We start from the raw sequence: 17,484 nt of genomic DNA, 5'->3' as shown, positions 1-17,484 counted from the left end.
TGCAGTCCAACCCCTTTCTGCCATGCAGGAAAAGCACAATCAATCCCAAATAGGTTTCATGTTGCTCCTGCCAGACTCTGCTCACCAGAAAGTCCCAGTGTTTCGTTTCTGAGATATCTGACTGCACTGCACCACAATGGGAAATAATGGAAGACGGAGCTGGTAGCAATGGTTGCTGGCACCACATTCTTTCCATGCAGACTACTCTGCTGATTGGCATTCCCTCTGAGGAAAAGAGGAACTCATGCAAAACCTGGACAGTCCAACTGTGTATCCATCTGCCCTATTCATTGGCATAAAGCAGGCACTGGTCTTTTGAACTTGACTGCAAGAGATAACTGCTCAATCAGGCAGAATGAAGACTTTCCCAATATCTTCTGCCAGATTCTTTTGCTGGATAGGCCAAGGACTGAACGAGGATTTCTTTGGCATGGAAAGCGTGTCTGCTCTCCCTTTCCTTCTTGAGGTTTCCTTGCTATCATCCTGCGCTCCCACTTCTTCTCCATTGATATTGCTCATGTTGATGCAAACCCTTTCCATCAGAACCTAGGTAAATGTGGGAGGAACAGAAGAGGCATCTGTGTATATCCCTTGTCAGCAGTCCTCATAACTTTGAGGCTTCCTAGTTTAGAATAATTAGTGTTTTATTAAAATTATGTTTTCCACAAGAGTTTTTCTTCTGACTCATCTGTTGTCGGAGGCGGCTTGTGGAGTTGCTGCAGGCGTTTCTCACATTGAGAAAGATGCATTCTTCACTTTCATTGAAAGATCAGTTGACCTACTTTGAAATGGCAGTTACTTAATAAAAGACCAGCTCCGTGACAAATAAAATCCTATTTGTTTTCAAAGGATGGTTGGGTAGGGTTGAATGAATGGTAAAGGTTTCCCCTAACATTAAGTCCAGTCGTGTCCGACTCTGCGGGTTGGTGCTCATCTCCATTTCTAAGCCGAAGAGCTGGCGTTGTCCGTAGACAGCTCCATGGTCATGTGGCCGGCATGGCTGCATGGAATGCCGTTACCTTCCTGCTGGAGCAGTACCTATTGATCTACTCACATTGGCATGTTTTCGAACTACTAGGTTGGCAGAAGCTGGAGCTAACAGCGGGTGCTCACTCCGCTCCCCGGGCTTGAACCTGGGACCTTTTGGTCTGCAAGTTCAGCAGCTCAGTGCTTTAACACACTGAGCCACCGGAGGCTCCTGAATGAATGGTAGTGAAGTGGATATCAAACACCATTTTAGAGCAGGACCCAGCAAACTTTAAGATCTCATTATTATTGAAATCGGTATGGTTTAGAAATACTCAGCTTTGGCTCTATCAAGGATTTTATTATCTGTATCTGCTACTAAGAATGTCTTTAGTAAATAGCCAGCTTTACAGTCTTGGTTGCATTTACACTTTAGAATGAATGCAGTTTAACACTAGTTTAACCAATTCAATGCTACAGAATCATGAGAGTTTGAAAGAGTTTGGTCCCTCACCAAACTACAATTTCTAGGATTCTATAGCATTGAGCCATGGCGGTTAAAGTGGTGTCATACTGCATTATTTCTACAATGCAGATGCACCCATTATTGTCCCAAAGAAAGGGTCTGGTAGTTGGCTCTCATTCACAATGTTTTTAGTGTGTATTTTGGTTATGGAATGCCTCATGGTGGGATCTTCTTGGATTTGATTCAGATCAAGGAATCCAGGAGAGAAATGGGTTCTTGGGTTGGCAAAGAAAAATGTTGGTTGACAACTGCAGCCTTGGAACTAACCACAGCAGTGTCAATTTTGTCATCTAGCACTTCTTGCAGCGAACCATTTTACTTTAAGTGTTGAAACTGACTCCACCCAAAGTCATATGATCCGCACCTTGTCTCAGCACATCCCTGCATTTGCATTGGCAACGCAGCTCCCACTCTCTGGTTCTGTCAGTCAACAGTTTCTTATCACCTTCTCCAGGTGGGCATTAAAAGAATGCAAGAAATGTGCTGTGATTGTTCATGTTTGTTTATTAAATAATTGCTAAAGGAAAACTGTTTGCAAAGTGACTAGAGTAGTCTAGATGCTTTATAGCAGAGTCCAAAACCCTCAACACAGGAACACCTTTACTGTATTGTCCAATTGAAATGCATGAAATACTTCATAAGCTTTTGAAGCTCGACTGGCATCTTCACCAGCTGAAGATGCTAAAATCATATGGGAGAAGAAAAGTGACAATATTTATTCTTGTTATTATTTCTTACCGGCCTCTCTCTTTGACTATTAGAGCCAAATGCCTAATCTTTATCCCAAATGTTACTTTTGTCTTCAGTTAAGAGGGACATCAATGTAGGCCATGTTGGTGATGTGTGGACTAGGGACAAAAGACGTGTAATACGTTTCAGCTCCATTAACAATAAAAAAGATCCAAGCTGTCTCTGTCCTGTGCCTTTTCCTAAGTAGAGAACATGGAATTTCTCAAGAAGTCTGTCTTGTTACATCTGAAAAACCCTTAAGATGCTATATAGGTAAAACTTGCTCATGGTAGTCCAATTGTTTGCTTTTGTTGGGAGTAAACATCTCAAAGAGTACAAGCCCATTAGCTCTGTCTTGTTAAAGCCTTCCCTGTCAAAGTGGAAAGAGGCCAAGAAAGGGAATGGTCTCCAAAAAGAGATACCATGCTGCTCTGGAGACTAGGATGCAGAACAATGGCTTCAAAATACAGGAAAGGAGATTCCACCTGAACATTAGGAAGAACTTCCTCACTCTGAAAGCTGTTCAGCAGTGGTACTCTCTGCCACGGAGTGTGGTGGAGGCTCCTTCTTTGGAGTTTTTTAAACAGAGGCTGGATGGCTATCTGTTGGGGGTGCTTTGAATACGATTTTCTTGCTTCTTGGCAGGGGGTTGATTGGATGCCCAAGAGGTCTCTTCCAACTCTGATTCTGTGAGAAGTAACAGCTGAGCCAAAATGTAGGCCTGTTACTCAAGCACCATCACTTCTATTCTTCTGTATGATTTTTTAAAAAAAATAAAAACACCCTTGCCTGATGAAGAAGCCGGTGAAGATTCAAAAGCTTGCTTTGAGTTGGCTTTCCCAACAAAGGATGCTGTATTTTATCACATGCATAGCTACCTTTCAATGCAGTACAAATCCAGAGAGCCATCACTCTGAAATTGGTCCATCTCATACTTTTTGTTTGCTGTTTTCCCCTTTCAGGAAGTTGGATCTCCATCCATGAAATTGGCTCCTTATTCCCAGGGCACTGTCCGGAGGATTATATTGGAGAATCCTGAACAGGTAAGAAATCATTTTGTTTGTATTTTAAAACAGTTCATGGGCCTCTTCAAGGTAGGTCAAAGTTGTTGGATTCCAACTGATCTGAGATCTAATGGGTAACTTTTTAATGAAAAGGATTGTGCTAATTTTCTCTGATATATATCAAGGTTTACAGCAGCCAAAAGTAGTTTCACTTGAAATGCAACGATACAAATGTGTAGTGGAGTCCTGTCCATTCATAGCATCTTCTTTTTTCAATTGGACAATAGTCCATTTGCAAATAATATGTCACTTTCTTCCAACTTTCCAGGAACCACTCTCTCCACTCCTGAGAGGAGGAAATAATGTGATCTATGAAAAAACAATAAGAAAATATGAGCTGCTTAATCCAGACCACGTAAGAGCCTTTATCTTCTATTTCTTTTGCCATATTTAAGGAGGAAAAATACATTTGATAAAAGGTGTCCCAGATTCAGAGTTGAAATTTGAGAAATAAAATAAAAGCTTAGTTTAGATTCCCCGAATGCTTCTCCTGGCGACACTGCTTTTGCCTCTGGACACAAAGGAGCCCCTGTTTCATCTTAGCAACAAAATGGGAGGGAGAAACATTTGGTCATCAACACAAAAGGTTCAGTGGTGCTTTTTCAGGGCTCATGCAAAAGATTAATGGAACCCCCCTTTTCAAACAAATTGAATGAATCTTTTGCAAGGTCTGCTTGGAGTAAATGGCTTTTATTTCCCTGTAGGAGAAGCAATACCAATATGCTCTCCAGCATGCACAGTCGGACCAGACCCATATCTGTCAACCGGTGGAGCATGTTCAAGTGGTGCAGCAGCCCCAGACAAACAATTGCTATGACATAGGTCCAATCAGTGTCAATGATAATGGAAGAGGAATTGTGAAGACAGTCACTATCAAAACTTCTGAACCAGTAAGTCTAACACCAATTGTATGTTCCCGTCTGTCTCCCTCTCATGGTGAAGGTGCAATTGCTGAATGATCTGGGAGCATCAGAGGTTGCAGCATGGCTAAAAGTAAGCAGATGGACATCTGCATGGCCTGATTAGATCTGGTTGGACCTTCCAGTTTTGCCTTCCTTCATCTTGTCTTAGCACCAGCAAAAAAGGCCTCGCCTGGCCACTAAGTGTTGATGCTGGCACTGCTTTAAGTTGTCTTCTGGAGTGGTGCCGTGTTGGGGTCTCAGAGGCATTGTATGGGAATTACATTGTCAAGCGGCAACCCCAGTAACTCATGCTTCGGTGGTGAGAGGCACATCAGGCCCAAGTGAGCATAAGAGGCATTATAGGTTATCTTGGAAGTAGGGTAGGCATGTACCTTCCTAAGAATATCACTCACTTAGGAAGGCTAGTCAGTCCATTACTATCCATGAGTTAGCCATTTCAGTGGATAGCAATAATATTTCATCCCTGTGGCAGATCCCAATGACGTCTTGAAAATGACTGTACTAGAATGTCCAAATTAGGCATAAATGTTTAACATGGATTCCTTACACCCAATATAAATGACTTTAGGAGGCTAAAGCGGTGCTCCAGCCACACAGATGTCTTTGGAGGATGGTATCCCCAAATTCTGCTGCCTCCAAATGCCCTAGAGGGTTAGTAGGGGCCACCTTTGCAATGTTTTTGGCTCTTTTCCTACCCATTTTAGCCTCAGGAGAAGTCTTTTAGCAAGGTTACACATTTGTTATTGCTCAAAACATTCCAGCCCAGACCTCATTTTCTGAACCATGTGCAACAGAAGCACATAGAACCTGCAGCTGAGGGTAAAGGAGTGCTCTTGCTCCCAGGTTCTTTGCTACGTGGGTGGGAGTTAAACCAATTTGATTCTGCCAAGAAAAATGCTCTAATATTTGCAAGTTATGAAATAACACTAAGGCGAAGCACTTGGGAGAAGAAATTTAGATTCTAATTATGTGGGTGACATATAGGACTTTGGAATTAAATGCCCAAAATGGATACAAGTGGAAAAGTCAGGATTGAAATTGGTGCTTTTGCATGTGTTGGCAAGGCAGAGGGATAGGGGAGAAGGAAGGGATCTTATTATTCATCACTAGGGTTTTTTCTAGAGCTTTTAGCAGACCAGACTTGTTTGGGGAGCCGTTGGGCATTCCAGTTGTTGAATATCAGTTGTAGTGTCTTATCGTCTCTGATCTCCTCTGATCCTCAAAATGAAAAACATTGTGTTAATGATTTTGGAGAAGGTGTGGTCTTTCCCATTCCCAGCAGAGTTCATCTCCTAATTTTGCCATCTTGCATAGTTTTACAAGGTTGGAATTAGGACTGCAGCACTTTAGGATGCAAGTAGGGGCAAATTACCCTGCTGAGAGGAAGTCATTGTAGGTTGAAAACCAGCAGAGCAGGGCGTGCGCTGGGATGGGGATTTGTATCCCTTGTGTGTAAATTCTTCATTGAAGACGGATTTTTAAACCCCTTTAAAGTTCATGAATGGAGTCTAATAGTTAAATTGAATTCAGTAATTTGTTTAATGATTGGGTGGACTCTGGCTTCATCCTGAATAAGCAATTAAACCAACTTTATATAGAATTTCAAAATCATGCAGTGGCAGCAATTGAGTAACAAAAGGCTAACACACACACACCTCCAGAAATTATATGAGTTAGTAGTTAAACACACAAAAAGGAAGCAATTTTTCAATAAATGTGTTTTGTCCTTCCTATCCTCTGAATAATCGTGTGTTGTCTGGAAGCTTTCCCATAAGCCAGGCATGCCATCTGGCTATCTTTCAATGAACAGTTGGCAGAGAAGAGTTTAAGAGACCAAGAAAAGGTCTTTTCCATAGGGGCCAAGTCTACGGTGTACCCTCCCCAGGGCAGATTCTCCTTCTGGCTATATTATGGTCATTTCTGCAACAGATGAGGCATTGGTGTCCTTCCGGGGCATTTTTCAAAACTGCTTTGAAGTCTTAGAACTCTTGTCATTTTCCTGGCTTTGTGTGGATCTAGTGCTGTTGCCTCTTTGCTGCTGGTTTTATTATGTGGCGTGTTCAAAGATTGTTCCATCCTCCATACATTCTATTTTGAACGTATTGCACATTATGCACAGAACTCTGGTAGTGCCAGAGTGGCAGTTTAAATGTGAAATGAATAAATGGAACATGGAAACAAGTCAGTTTATTGGTGCATAATGCAAATTAGTGGGGTGTGAAATGGCAGTAGTAAAAATAATCTTTATTTATATCCTACTTTTCTCCCTCACTGGACCTAAAACAGCCTACAACATATTAAAATTATATAAACAACAACCCAAAAAGGTCGATAAAAAAGTATAAAACATTATAAAATAAACAGTTTAAAACAACAATAATATACACTCACATTCTTGTGGCATCGTGCCAGATTATCTTGCACTTTGTTCCAGTCCATAAAGATAATAATATAAATAATAAAACTTTATTTATATACCGCCCTATCTCCCGGATGGGACTCAGGGCGGTTTACAGTCATAAAAGCAACACAAACATTACATAACAACATTTACATGACCAGATCAAGGGGACAGGAACCATAAACCCAATATATTAAAATGCATCATTTTAGGCTAGGGAAATCTTGTGCAATATATTCAGGCCCAGAAATCGGCAGTAGTCCAATGTAATTACTCAAAAACCTGCCGACACCACCAGGTCTTCAGTTCCTTACGGAAATTGGATAATGTAGGGGATTGTTTAATCTCTTTTGGCAGTGCATTCCAGAGCCGGGGGGCCACTGCCGAGAAGGCTTGTTCCCTCGTCTCCACCAGCCGCACTTGAGACGGTGGTGGGAGCGTGAGAAGAGCCTCCCCGGATGATCTCAAGGTCCACACTGGCTCATAGGAGGAAATGCGATCACGGAGATAGGTAGGGCCCGAGCCGTATATGATTATAAGATTATGGTATTTCTTACTAATTCAGTTTAGTTTCTTTGAAAGGACTCTAGATGCATCACCTGTAGGAAGCAAGCAATGAATGAATGCAGATGGCTTAAAAGGAATAGTAATGCCCCATATCAACAGTTCATGCTGATCATTAACAGCTGTTTATGGTCCATTATTGTTAGCTGAATTGTCTTCCTTTGTTTCTCCTTCAGGAGCCAAATGACCAGTTGGACTCCCGATACTATGGAGAGCTGCTTGCAGAGCTGCACCACAGGAGCAATGAACTACACAACTGTTTGCTCCAACATGTGGAAAAGCTAGGTGGAAGGTATGCCTTCATGGGATCTGGAGAACATCTTGCAGTGTTTTCTGGGAGAGCTGTTGGGCCAAGTCATATTCCTGAGAATGTCTTTAGAAGAACAACTCCTACAATCTGTTACCATTTGGTCATGCTGGGCTGATAGGCATTGTGGTCTAGATTACATGGGGCTCATTGGAGTTGTAGGCCAAAACATGCCTCTCATCTATTTCAAAAATAGAGAATTTTTATAAGGAACTTCTCTCATCTATCTGTATCATCCAGGATGGCATCCAAGAAGCAGTGTCAATATGGATCTAATAAATTACTGTTTACGCACTAGATTTGAAAATCTTCTGTGCTAATGACTTCTTATGTGATTCTTTTACAGGCAATATGAGATTGAATCTCAGGTAAGTTCTCCAAATATTTTCTGACCAATAGTTTGTAACTATAATGAATATCCTGGCCTGTTTGTCTATTTTAACCATGACTAAAATTTACAAACATGTAAGTAATCAATTAATGGCTTGGATATCACCTTCTTCGTTCTTCATAATACAATTGTGTTTTTTTCTTTTCCATAATATGAGGATGCATTCTGATGGATGCCGAAGAACTAGTCTGATTTGTGTATATAATAATGTCATGATGTATCTTAAATGTACACAATAAGACCTGATATCTATTATCTTTCTTTTTGAAACAACAGATAGAGGATATTGAGAGTCTGATTCCAAAAGGAGTTTCAGAATCAACGAAGCAGCAAATTCGTTACTTGCTGGAGGTATGTCAGCAACAAATCCATAAAAATGGGGGTGCTTGGTTGTCAGCTGTCATTGTGAAAGCACGTCTATTGTAGGCAATATATACGTATATTGCCTACTATCAAATGTGAGATGGACACATGTGTGCAGACATAACTTTGTGGCCATATTTCTAATTATAAATATGCAAAATGTTTTATTAGAAATTGTGGTTTTTCAAGATTTGTCTATATTTAATAGGTTGTAATTGGAGATACAACATTTCTGGTACATATTTCATATTGTGCATACAATAATTATGTATATATAGAGAGGGAGTGAATGAATCTGAGTTCTAAACACAACTAAAATGCATAGATTGTTTTGAGTGTTGGTTAGAAATATTTACTCATTCATAATCATTCATAACAAGCCTGTTAGCCATAAGTCACAAATGATTTGAAAGTATACAACTGCTACCACCATCAAAGTGATGAAATAAACGTATTGCACTTTTAATGTTTCTTCTTTTTTAGATGAGAGTAACAGCTGATAAGTCGCTAAGACTTGTGCTTTCTACATTCAGTGGCCTCCGAGAGGAACTTGTCCATCTTCAGGATGACTTAGGAGTAAGTGACTATGACCAGATACTTTCATTGTTTGGACTCCCCAAGAATTCATAAAGCTATTGGAAGTACTCGCTATGGAATTCTGGACACTGCCCCATCATTTTGTTTAGTATAGCGTAGAAAGCTTTCATCCTTTTCTTTGGCTCAAGCAAAAGCTCGACCATAGAATGGTTTGACAGTGAAACTGCCTCAGAAGTGCTTAGCTATGGCAGAGGGTTGGACTAGATGTGATTCTACAGCTCTGTGATCTTACAGTACTTCTTTCCATGAATTATGGGAAAGATCAGGAAGAGAACCAGAAATGATGGATGCTGCTGCAGTTCAAGAAGAGCTTCAGCGTTTCCTCAGTCCTAAATGTGGCCTCTTTGGATCACTATATGACTCAGTTGAATTATTTTAAGTTATGAGACATTTCTCTGGGAAATAAGACACTTTCATGGAACAGACACTTTCAGTTTGACCCATGCAGTCAGAATACACTCTTTTCCCCGACTAGAATTTTGCATTCCCAATGTCTACCATAGTGAGATATATACATATAACTATCAAGTTGTATTAAAGACTCCCAATCTTTTGACGTTACAGAAACTAGAAATGGACAAGGCATTGCTTGAAAAAGACCTGGCTTTTAAAGAATGCCAAGTAAAAGAATATGAAAAGCTTTTGGCATCAGTGCGAGAGAATAATCGACAACAACAGGTAAAGCGTTCTCAGTGAAACAGCAACTCCTCATTGCTAAGAATAATTCCAGTGTACAAAGACTAAAAGAGTAGCGTTCTATATTACTACTAAGTATTCAATGAATGTTTGAACTAAGAAACTACGGGGGTGGGAGGGTGAAATGTTGATGCTATTTTCCATACAAGTAGGAAAACATGGCAAGGTTCCTGCCAATTACATGCCAATTACTTCAGTGCTCTAGAAATTAGTTTCTATGTTTGGCAAAGCCTGGGTTGAAAGTTGCCTAGTTGATGGGTGACCTGTAGCTTTAGGACTAACTTGAAAAGTTGTCCACTAGCAAGTTTAGATCTGGGAAGAACACTTGTACGAGCCACTCAAGTGCCAAGAGGAGTTAAGGGCTCAGAAAACGTGGTAGTCCTCCTTGAGCCATCACACAACCCACAATTGATTACCCCAAAGGTCATCTGGCCCTTGATGGTCCTCAAGAACAGTTGCTTGTGTACAGAATGCATAGTTGTTTACATGTGTTTGCTTTTCTATTCTGTTCATAGCAAGCCCTCCGAGAATATACTCTGAAATGCCGTTCCCTAGAAGAGCAGCTATTGTCTCTCCGGCACAATGATGGTGAGCGGGAATTCCGGCTGAAGGACCTTGAGTACAGCAAACGGGCTTTGGAACAAGAAATCCAGAATCTAAGACTCCATGTAAGGGCAGGCTTCTTTACAGTTGCTATCAATGCAGGTTTGGAATTCTGTAGTTTGGGTTGCCAAGTCAGGTGGTTTGTGATAAAAGATGAGGCAAAACTGGCTCTTATTTATTTTGAATTTCATGTGTACCCATCCCTTTCAATGCCCAGCTGTTTCATGAAGCAGCATTATTTTGTGGCATTACGGGGGAGTAAGAATGTATTCTTTCTATGGGGGAGACAAATATAATTTAATTACTAAAGGATTCCTCAAGCCATCCTTAAACCAAGGGAAGATATTTTTGTTGATATGACGATGCCACCTTGTTACTTATATTCTCCAGTTATTATTTATTTAGATGCATACTGATCTAGTTTGATTAATCTAATGGTGGTTCCCATTTCGGTGAACGTGATGCTGATTTACAAGTCATTAATGCTATTTTCTATTCCAAAAGTTAAAACTGAAAACCCCCAAACCTTTCCCTTGGCACAGGCCTCTTCTAATCCTTTGGGTCAGACCACCACTGATGAACTCTCTAGCCGCTATGTGGAAATGATCAACCAACTCAGAGAGGATAAAGACAGAGAGATTCGTAATCTGAGGGTATGTCGTTGTTACATGTTCCTTCTGATATATTTGGCAGGTAGTCCACGGAAAACATCTCTTGTGTGTTTGTATAAATGGACCAAATTGGACATGGCTTTAGTAAATCTATCACTGAATTGCCTTTTGCTAATACCATAAAGATCTTGTCTGATCTTGGAAGTGAAGCAGGGTCACCTCTGGTTGGAACTTAGATGGAAACTGCCAATGAATCCCAGGTGTTGTGGGTTATATTTCAGAGGAAGGAAATGTCAAACCATGTCTACATATTCCTTGCCTAAGAAAACCCAGTAAAATTTTTGGGTCAACATGATAGAAGACAATATAAAACACATGCCAGTAAGCATTAGTTTGGATTGATATTGATTGGGGTTGTTTTTTTTTTTTTTTTTCTCACCTAGTCCCAGTTAAGCGATTTCCACAGGGATTTTTCAAGGAAGCAAGGGACTGATGTTGATCTTCAGATGAGAATGCAAGAATTGACTTTAAGGTTGGAAGAAAGAGAGGCTTACATTAAGCAGCAAGAAGAGGTAAGTAGCACTGTTAGATAGGCTTTAGTCTTATCCATGTCTCTCCTTATACTCCTATATCCAATGGCTGTTAGTATCCAGTTGTGTGAGATCAGTGAGGTGTGTCATGTAAACTTCAGCATATTCACTTGGAAGCAAGGTCCTTGGGTAAGTCATATTTACATACCGTGTTTTCCCGAAAATAAGACAGTGTCTTATATTAATTTTTGCTCCCAAAGATGCTCTAGGTCTTATTTTCAGGGGATGTCTTATTTTTCCATTAAGAAGAATTCACATTTATTGTTGAACAAAAAAAAAAAGAATATTTATTATATACTGTATAGTAGTTGTCATCACAAACCAGCATAACCAGACAAACTGTGAATCCTATCAAGAATTTCTTGTTACTACCATTATTTCCATGTACAACACTCTATGGTACATTCATTGATCCTGCATATTCTGGTGTTCTGTTTGGCGGGCATACTTCCAAACAAAACCTTTGCTAGGTCTTACTTTTAGGGGAGGCCTTATATTTAGCAACTCAGCAAAACTTCTACTAGGTCTTATTTTCTAGGGATTATTTTAGGGGAAACAGGGTAGTCTTGGCTCTCTTGGAAATGTCGTTAGGGATGCACTTTCATCAATATACAACTGCATTACAGTCAATGGCCCAGTTAAATTTCTCTAGATTTATTGATGTGGAGTGGCCATTCAGCTTAGAAATGGGACTTAGAGCCATTTCACATCAAGATAGGATCTTGAAGTAACTTGTTTTTGTTAACCTGACTTAACTTTAAACTTGCAGGATTGGACTGTAGAATATTTTACTTACTTATTGTGTTAATATATCATTTGCCTGAAACTGTTTTTCTCTCTTTTAAATCTCCCTCAGGAACTCTTCAAGTTAAAACAAGAAAAACTAGCGATTAATCCATCCCAAGGAGTCACAAAGACAATCATCACTAAAAAGTAATGCTATTGCATGTTGTTTCATTACTATTACTGGTACTATCATTTTATACTACAGTAGTCTCACTTATCCAACACTCGCTTATCCAACGTTCTGGATTTTCCAACGCATTTTTGTAGTCAATGTTTTCAATATATCGTGATATTTTGGTTCTAAATTCATAAATACAGTAATTACTACATAGCATTACTGCGTATTGAACTACTTTTTCTGCCAAATTTGTTGTCTAACATTATATTTTGGTGCTTCATTTGTAAAATCATAACTTAATTTGATGTTTAATAGGCTTTTCCTTAATGCCTCCTTATTATCCAACATATTCGCTTATCCAACATTCCACCGGCCCATTTATGTTGGATAAGTGAGACTCTACTGTATTAGTATTCTGGGTACTTTATGGACTAAAGAAAAGTTGAAGTCCCCTGTTCCCAAGGACCTCAGAATTAAAAACTGATATGGAGGAAACTGTTGAGGTAATCTAGTTAGGGACTGGATCTTTGAGGAAGCCAGATTCCTTCAGAAGTTTAGGGGAAAAAAATCTGTAAAATCCCTGCCATGTACAATGGCAAGAATGCAGCCTCAATATCCAGTTCTTGACAACTATACCTAGACTTTCTAATATTAGATTTATTGAATTGTTACTCAACTGGAGTTTTAGATAGCAAAACTGCCTGCCGCAGCGACTCAGTGACATCTTTATAAGAGAGAAAAAAAGGAAGAAGTGAGATGGGAGGAAATCTTACAGGTGACTACATGGGAGTTGCTGGGTCACAGCAAGTCATGCCATGTACATGAGGTTCCAGATATTCTTACTCGCTATAGCAATACAGATTTTATCTGTAACAGACAGATTTCTTTTTGCCACTGAAGCCATTTAAAGTACCAAATTGTTACAATACTTAGAGCAGGATGTGCAGTCTTTCAGCTACAGTCCTGATCAATGTTTTTTGAACAACAGGTACAGGAATCAATATCCCATTCTTGGCCTCTTGTCTGATGACTACAAAGTGACGTCACCCGTCAAGGAATCACAGACAATTGTGATTGAAAAAACTGGAGAAATGTGGAAGCAGGTATGAAAGCACTCCAAGCTATATAAGAAAGATGCTGAAGTAGCAATTCGTCTGAGCCAAACAAAAACTCCGAAGATATATACTTTTTGAAGTACAACTGCCATTGGACATAGTAAACATACAAACACAAAACACTTGTCTAAAAGTTGGAATATTTTACTACCCATAGGCGCCAATATGAAATCTCTCTTTGTGTAGGCCTTTAAAACTGGGAGACATTGATCTTGGATCACCAAATACTATGAATTGTATTATAATTTTATATTGATCAGTGCAGCAAATCTTGTGTCAAAATTAATGTTTGATAAAGTTATTACTGGTTGAATATCCCTTATCTAGAAATCTGAAATACTCCAAGATTGTCCACCTGAATGGCTGAAATAGTGGCACCTTTGCTTTCTGATGGGCCGGCATACACAAACTTTGTTTTAACCATAAAATAATTTAAAATGCTGTGTATAAAATGACTATCAGGCTATGAGTACAAGGTGTATATGAAACAAAATTTGTGTTTAGACTTGGGTCCCATCTCCAAGATAGCTTATTATGTATACATGTGCAAATAAAGCTATTCCAAATTGCAAACAAGTAAAAAAAATTCAGAACCCGAAATATTTCTAGTCCCAAATAGTTCAGTAAAGGGATAGTCAATCTCTACAAGTAAGCATTTTTCTGAACTACATAAAGGCAATTCTGTCAAGTTCAATTTCAGTCTTATTTTCCCAGTGCTAAGTTTGTTTCATCCTGATCCCACATTAGATTGTGAATTCATAATTTTAGAAGAACATGTATGTACTCTACTATGCAATTTTTAAAAATCTGGCTTTTTGTGTGCATAAATGTTTCCACAGACACAAAACAATCTTTGTTCTTTAAAAAAACTGCATTGCAAAATTTGGGCATGCCTACATTTTAGAACGCAAACTGTGTTGCCATTAACATTTACATTTGGGAATTATGAATTCCATATATTCTTATTGACATGCAAATTGAACAGATTTTTTCCCCAATCTTAATGGAAAAACTAGAATTATTTGAGGGGAAGGTGTTCATTCCTAGCCCAGTGATAATCTGATAAAAGCAATACAAGCAGATGGCATACTCAGGGAGCCCCTGGGAGTTTATGTCATAGATTTTTCCCACATTTAAACCTTTCTCTTATTGTCATGGCAAAGATAACTTAGAAAGTGTCGGCTGTTGGCTATGTCTTTGTGCTAGTTCGCAATAAACAACATTCCCTTTTTCAAGGGCCAGAAATGAAAAGTTTGCTCCATGAGCTCTGCATATTCAAGGTATTCCCTTGTATTTACATCATGAATTCAAAACCTTCAGGTTAAATAGCGTTTTAAAACATCTAAAATATCTCATAATTTGTCTTATTTGTCTTGTCACAGGAATCCTTTACTTCCGATTAAAGAACTACTTACTTCTTTCAGGAATGAACGAGTCCCCCTGACAAGTCACGTCTGATCAGCGGAGTTCGCATACAAATGATTGTTACTTTTTTTCTTGCTTGTTTCCCTCCTTCACATTGGTTCTTCAAGTCTGAAACTCAAGAAGAGCCAAGAAGTACAGCTTATCTCAGGGCTAAATGTCTAAGAAACTATTACTGAATTGATTTTGCTAGTGGCGACTCTTAGAAGGTAGGCTAGTATTTGATAGTGTCCTTTCTTTTCTTATTCAAGCTTTTATATTAAAAATGTGTTCACTTGCAAATACTGTTTTGTAAAAAGAAATACCCCCAAAACAATGTAATTCGGAAAAGGCCATCATTCCTGAAATTTGTCATATGCTTACTTAGGTGAACTCCTATTAAACCTTGTGGGGTTTACTTCTGGATTAGCTATGGTTAAACTGTATTTACATGTGTTATACTTTTTTTACACTGAGTTTTGATGAAGTCAAAACAGCTGGATCTTTCTGTTAAATATTAGGCTTCAAAGTGCTCCAAAATGTACACAGTGTTTGTCTTTCAGTGTGGTGGGCTTCTTTTTTACATGAGCAAACTGATTAAAGTAGAGAAAAGCATATGTGGGGCTTACTCTTATTATTTGTAAGCCAATTCATTGATTGGCCCTTTTGTTGGTTTTTAAAGCTGACACCTGCAGACTTATCTTTTCTGACTTTAGATAAAAGGCGATCTTAAGAGGAAATGTCTTGGCCATGTTAAATAGATGTAAACCTTCACAGGTCTATACAACATTACTTTACTTGCACATTTGTAAGGAAGTGCTTCTTTTCTCTCAACCTGATGAATGATGGCCATTTGGTGTCAAAACACACAGCCTGTATTTACAATGATAAAGTTGAAGGGCTAATACGATTATACCTTTGTTAAAAAAAATAAAATATATTTGTAAACTTGGATTTCTTAACTGTCTCCTTAACTTTTTAGACTCGGTTTTGAATATCGTAAGTATATGTGACACTTGGTTCCTGCTCAAATGGGACCATGGTAAGAGCTAAATGTATCAGTCAACACATGTATCATGTTTTATCTTACTTACTTACTGGCCTTCCTCCAAAGCACTGAAAGTGCTTGTATGCAATCTTGTTGTCCACTAGATCACTGCAAGCACTGATGCAGAATTTCTGCTCCTGTTGCTGCTTGCCAGAAACCTGTCAGTGTGAACAGACACACAATAGAGGTTAGACCAGGGGTCCTGAAAACCTGGCTTGCAGGCAAGGTCCAGCCTGCGAAGGTATTTTTGGGCAGCCCACTGTGGCGGCCCACAGCAGCCTCTCTGCAGCCACTGGGACCCTCCCCCCCCCAGGAACCTCTTTTTCTGAGCCTTCCACACATACCACAGAGGGAAATATTATATATTCATAATATTATATTGTAATACGATAGAATACTAATACAATATAATATTAATTATATATTATATTTTACATGTAATATTACTAATAATATTACAATATATTGATACAGTACAATATAGTACTTTATTACCTGTATTGTACTATAATCATAATATAATATTGTATGTAAATTTAATTTGTAAGCCGCTGAGTCCCCTTCAGGGTGAGAAGGCGGCATATACATGTAGCAAATAAATAAAAAATAAATAATACATAAATAAAGAAAACAGACAAGAGAAAAGGAAAAGAAATGGAGGGGGAAAGAAAGGGAATGGGGGAGGAAGACAGGAAGGGAGGAAGATGGAAAGGCAGCAGACCAGGTAGACCGCCTCAGACTGTGGCTCTCAACTCATTGGGTGACTTTAGCTCAGTCACTTTCATCCTCAAAGGAAGGCAAAGGCAAATTCTCCTTTGAATATCTCTTGACAAGAAAACTAATAGAATTTTGAAATGACTTGAAGGCATATGACAACAATCCTAATTAACTTGACTCTCTCATCAGCTAAAAGCAGGCCCACACTTCCCATTGAAATACTGGTAAGTTTATGTTGATTAAAATCACTCTTCATTTTAAATACTGTATTGCCCTTTCATGTTTCTTTGGGGATATATGCAGTGTGCATTCACTTCTTTTCAAATTATAGTCCCCCTGGGTTACATTCCTGATATTTGCCAACTGCATTTAGTCTTCCCTATGAAAAAGGCCTCTTCAAGAAAATAAATTGCCAATACACTGTAGAAGGAATGAGGATGTTTGTTAGCTAGGTGTTACTAGAAATTGAATTCTAAAATAACTAATGAATTTAAAAAGTTGTTCCAAACTAATAGGTTGACCTTTTTTTACCATGACATAACAGGTATTTGTGCTTTCTACTTTGAAATAAGTGTCACTGAAAATTCAATCAATAACTTTGATTCAATCAACAGATTACAGAAAGAGCAAAGAGTGAATGGCCTGAATCTTACTCATTAGTCCAAACAGACTCACTAAATTTTGACAGCTGAGGCAACAAATAAATAAATTCAATGAGTCTACTCTAGCTGGTAATTAACAGTGGGATTCAGGCCAGTATATACAGTTGTTCTTCCACATTAGCAGGTTTGACTTTTGCAGATTTCATTCAAGGACTTAGTTAAAATGTTCTCTAGGAATCTCTTAAGTCCTCCAGTACAATTCTATGTTCAGGTTCAAGCGGAATTAATTCAACCACAAAATCATGCTGGGAGATCAACAAATTCTTAGAAAGGTTATCTCTCAGGAAAAGAAACAGGAATTCCTTT

The 17,484-nt window shown here is 38.9% G+C and overlaps 1 protein-coding gene and 1 long non-coding RNA gene across 3 annotated transcripts in view; one reads left to right on the top strand and one right to left on the bottom strand.

Annotated features, from left to right (window-relative positions):
- Positions 1 to 15,705, top strand: part of pof1b (POF1B actin binding protein) — a 29,688-nt gene extending 13,983 nt beyond the window's left edge. The window contains exons 2-15 of one of the 2 annotated variants that reach the window (XM_062963814.1): positions 3,184 to 3,264; positions 3,554 to 3,640; positions 3,990 to 4,175; positions 7,350 to 7,465; positions 7,827 to 7,848; positions 8,148 to 8,222; positions 8,718 to 8,810; positions 9,396 to 9,509; positions 10,043 to 10,195; positions 10,673 to 10,783; positions 11,185 to 11,313; positions 12,188 to 12,264; positions 13,224 to 13,338; positions 14,775 to 15,705. In XM_062963814.1, the coding sequence (XP_062819884.1) occupies positions 3,184 to 3,264; positions 3,554 to 3,640; positions 3,990 to 4,175; positions 7,350 to 7,465; positions 7,827 to 7,848; positions 8,148 to 8,222; positions 8,718 to 8,810; positions 9,396 to 9,509; positions 10,043 to 10,195; positions 10,673 to 10,783; positions 11,185 to 11,313; positions 12,188 to 12,264; positions 13,224 to 13,338; positions 14,775 to 14,780 (1,365 nt within the window). In that variant the 3' untranslated portion in view covers positions 14,781 to 15,705. Of the gene's footprint in view, positions 1 to 3,183; positions 3,265 to 3,553; positions 3,641 to 3,989; positions 4,176 to 7,349; positions 7,466 to 7,826; positions 7,849 to 8,147; positions 8,223 to 8,717; positions 8,811 to 9,395; positions 9,510 to 10,042; positions 10,196 to 10,672; positions 10,784 to 11,184; positions 11,314 to 12,187; positions 12,265 to 13,223; positions 13,339 to 14,732 lie in introns of both variants that reach the window. The other variant, XM_062963813.1, reaches the window with a different exon arrangement.
- LOC134294050 (uncharacterized) lies at positions 1,979 to 14,889 on the bottom strand. The gene is made up of 2 exons (XR_010001035.1): positions 14,766 to 14,889; positions 1,979 to 3,594 (listed from the first exon to the last, which is right to left on the bottom strand). It is a non-coding gene; the product is annotated as an uncharacterized LOC134294050 (long non-coding RNA).
- Positions 15,706 to 17,484: the final 1,779 nt, after the last annotated feature.

Source organism: Anolis carolinensis, unplaced genomic scaffold (genome assembly GCF_035594765.1).
Source record: "Anolis carolinensis isolate JA03-04 unplaced genomic scaffold, rAnoCar3.1.pri scaffold_12, whole genome shotgun sequence".
NCBI lineage: Eukaryota > Metazoa > Chordata > Lepidosauria > Squamata > Dactyloidae > Anolis > Anolis carolinensis.
This window is presented reverse-complemented; position numbering and strand designations above follow the sequence as displayed.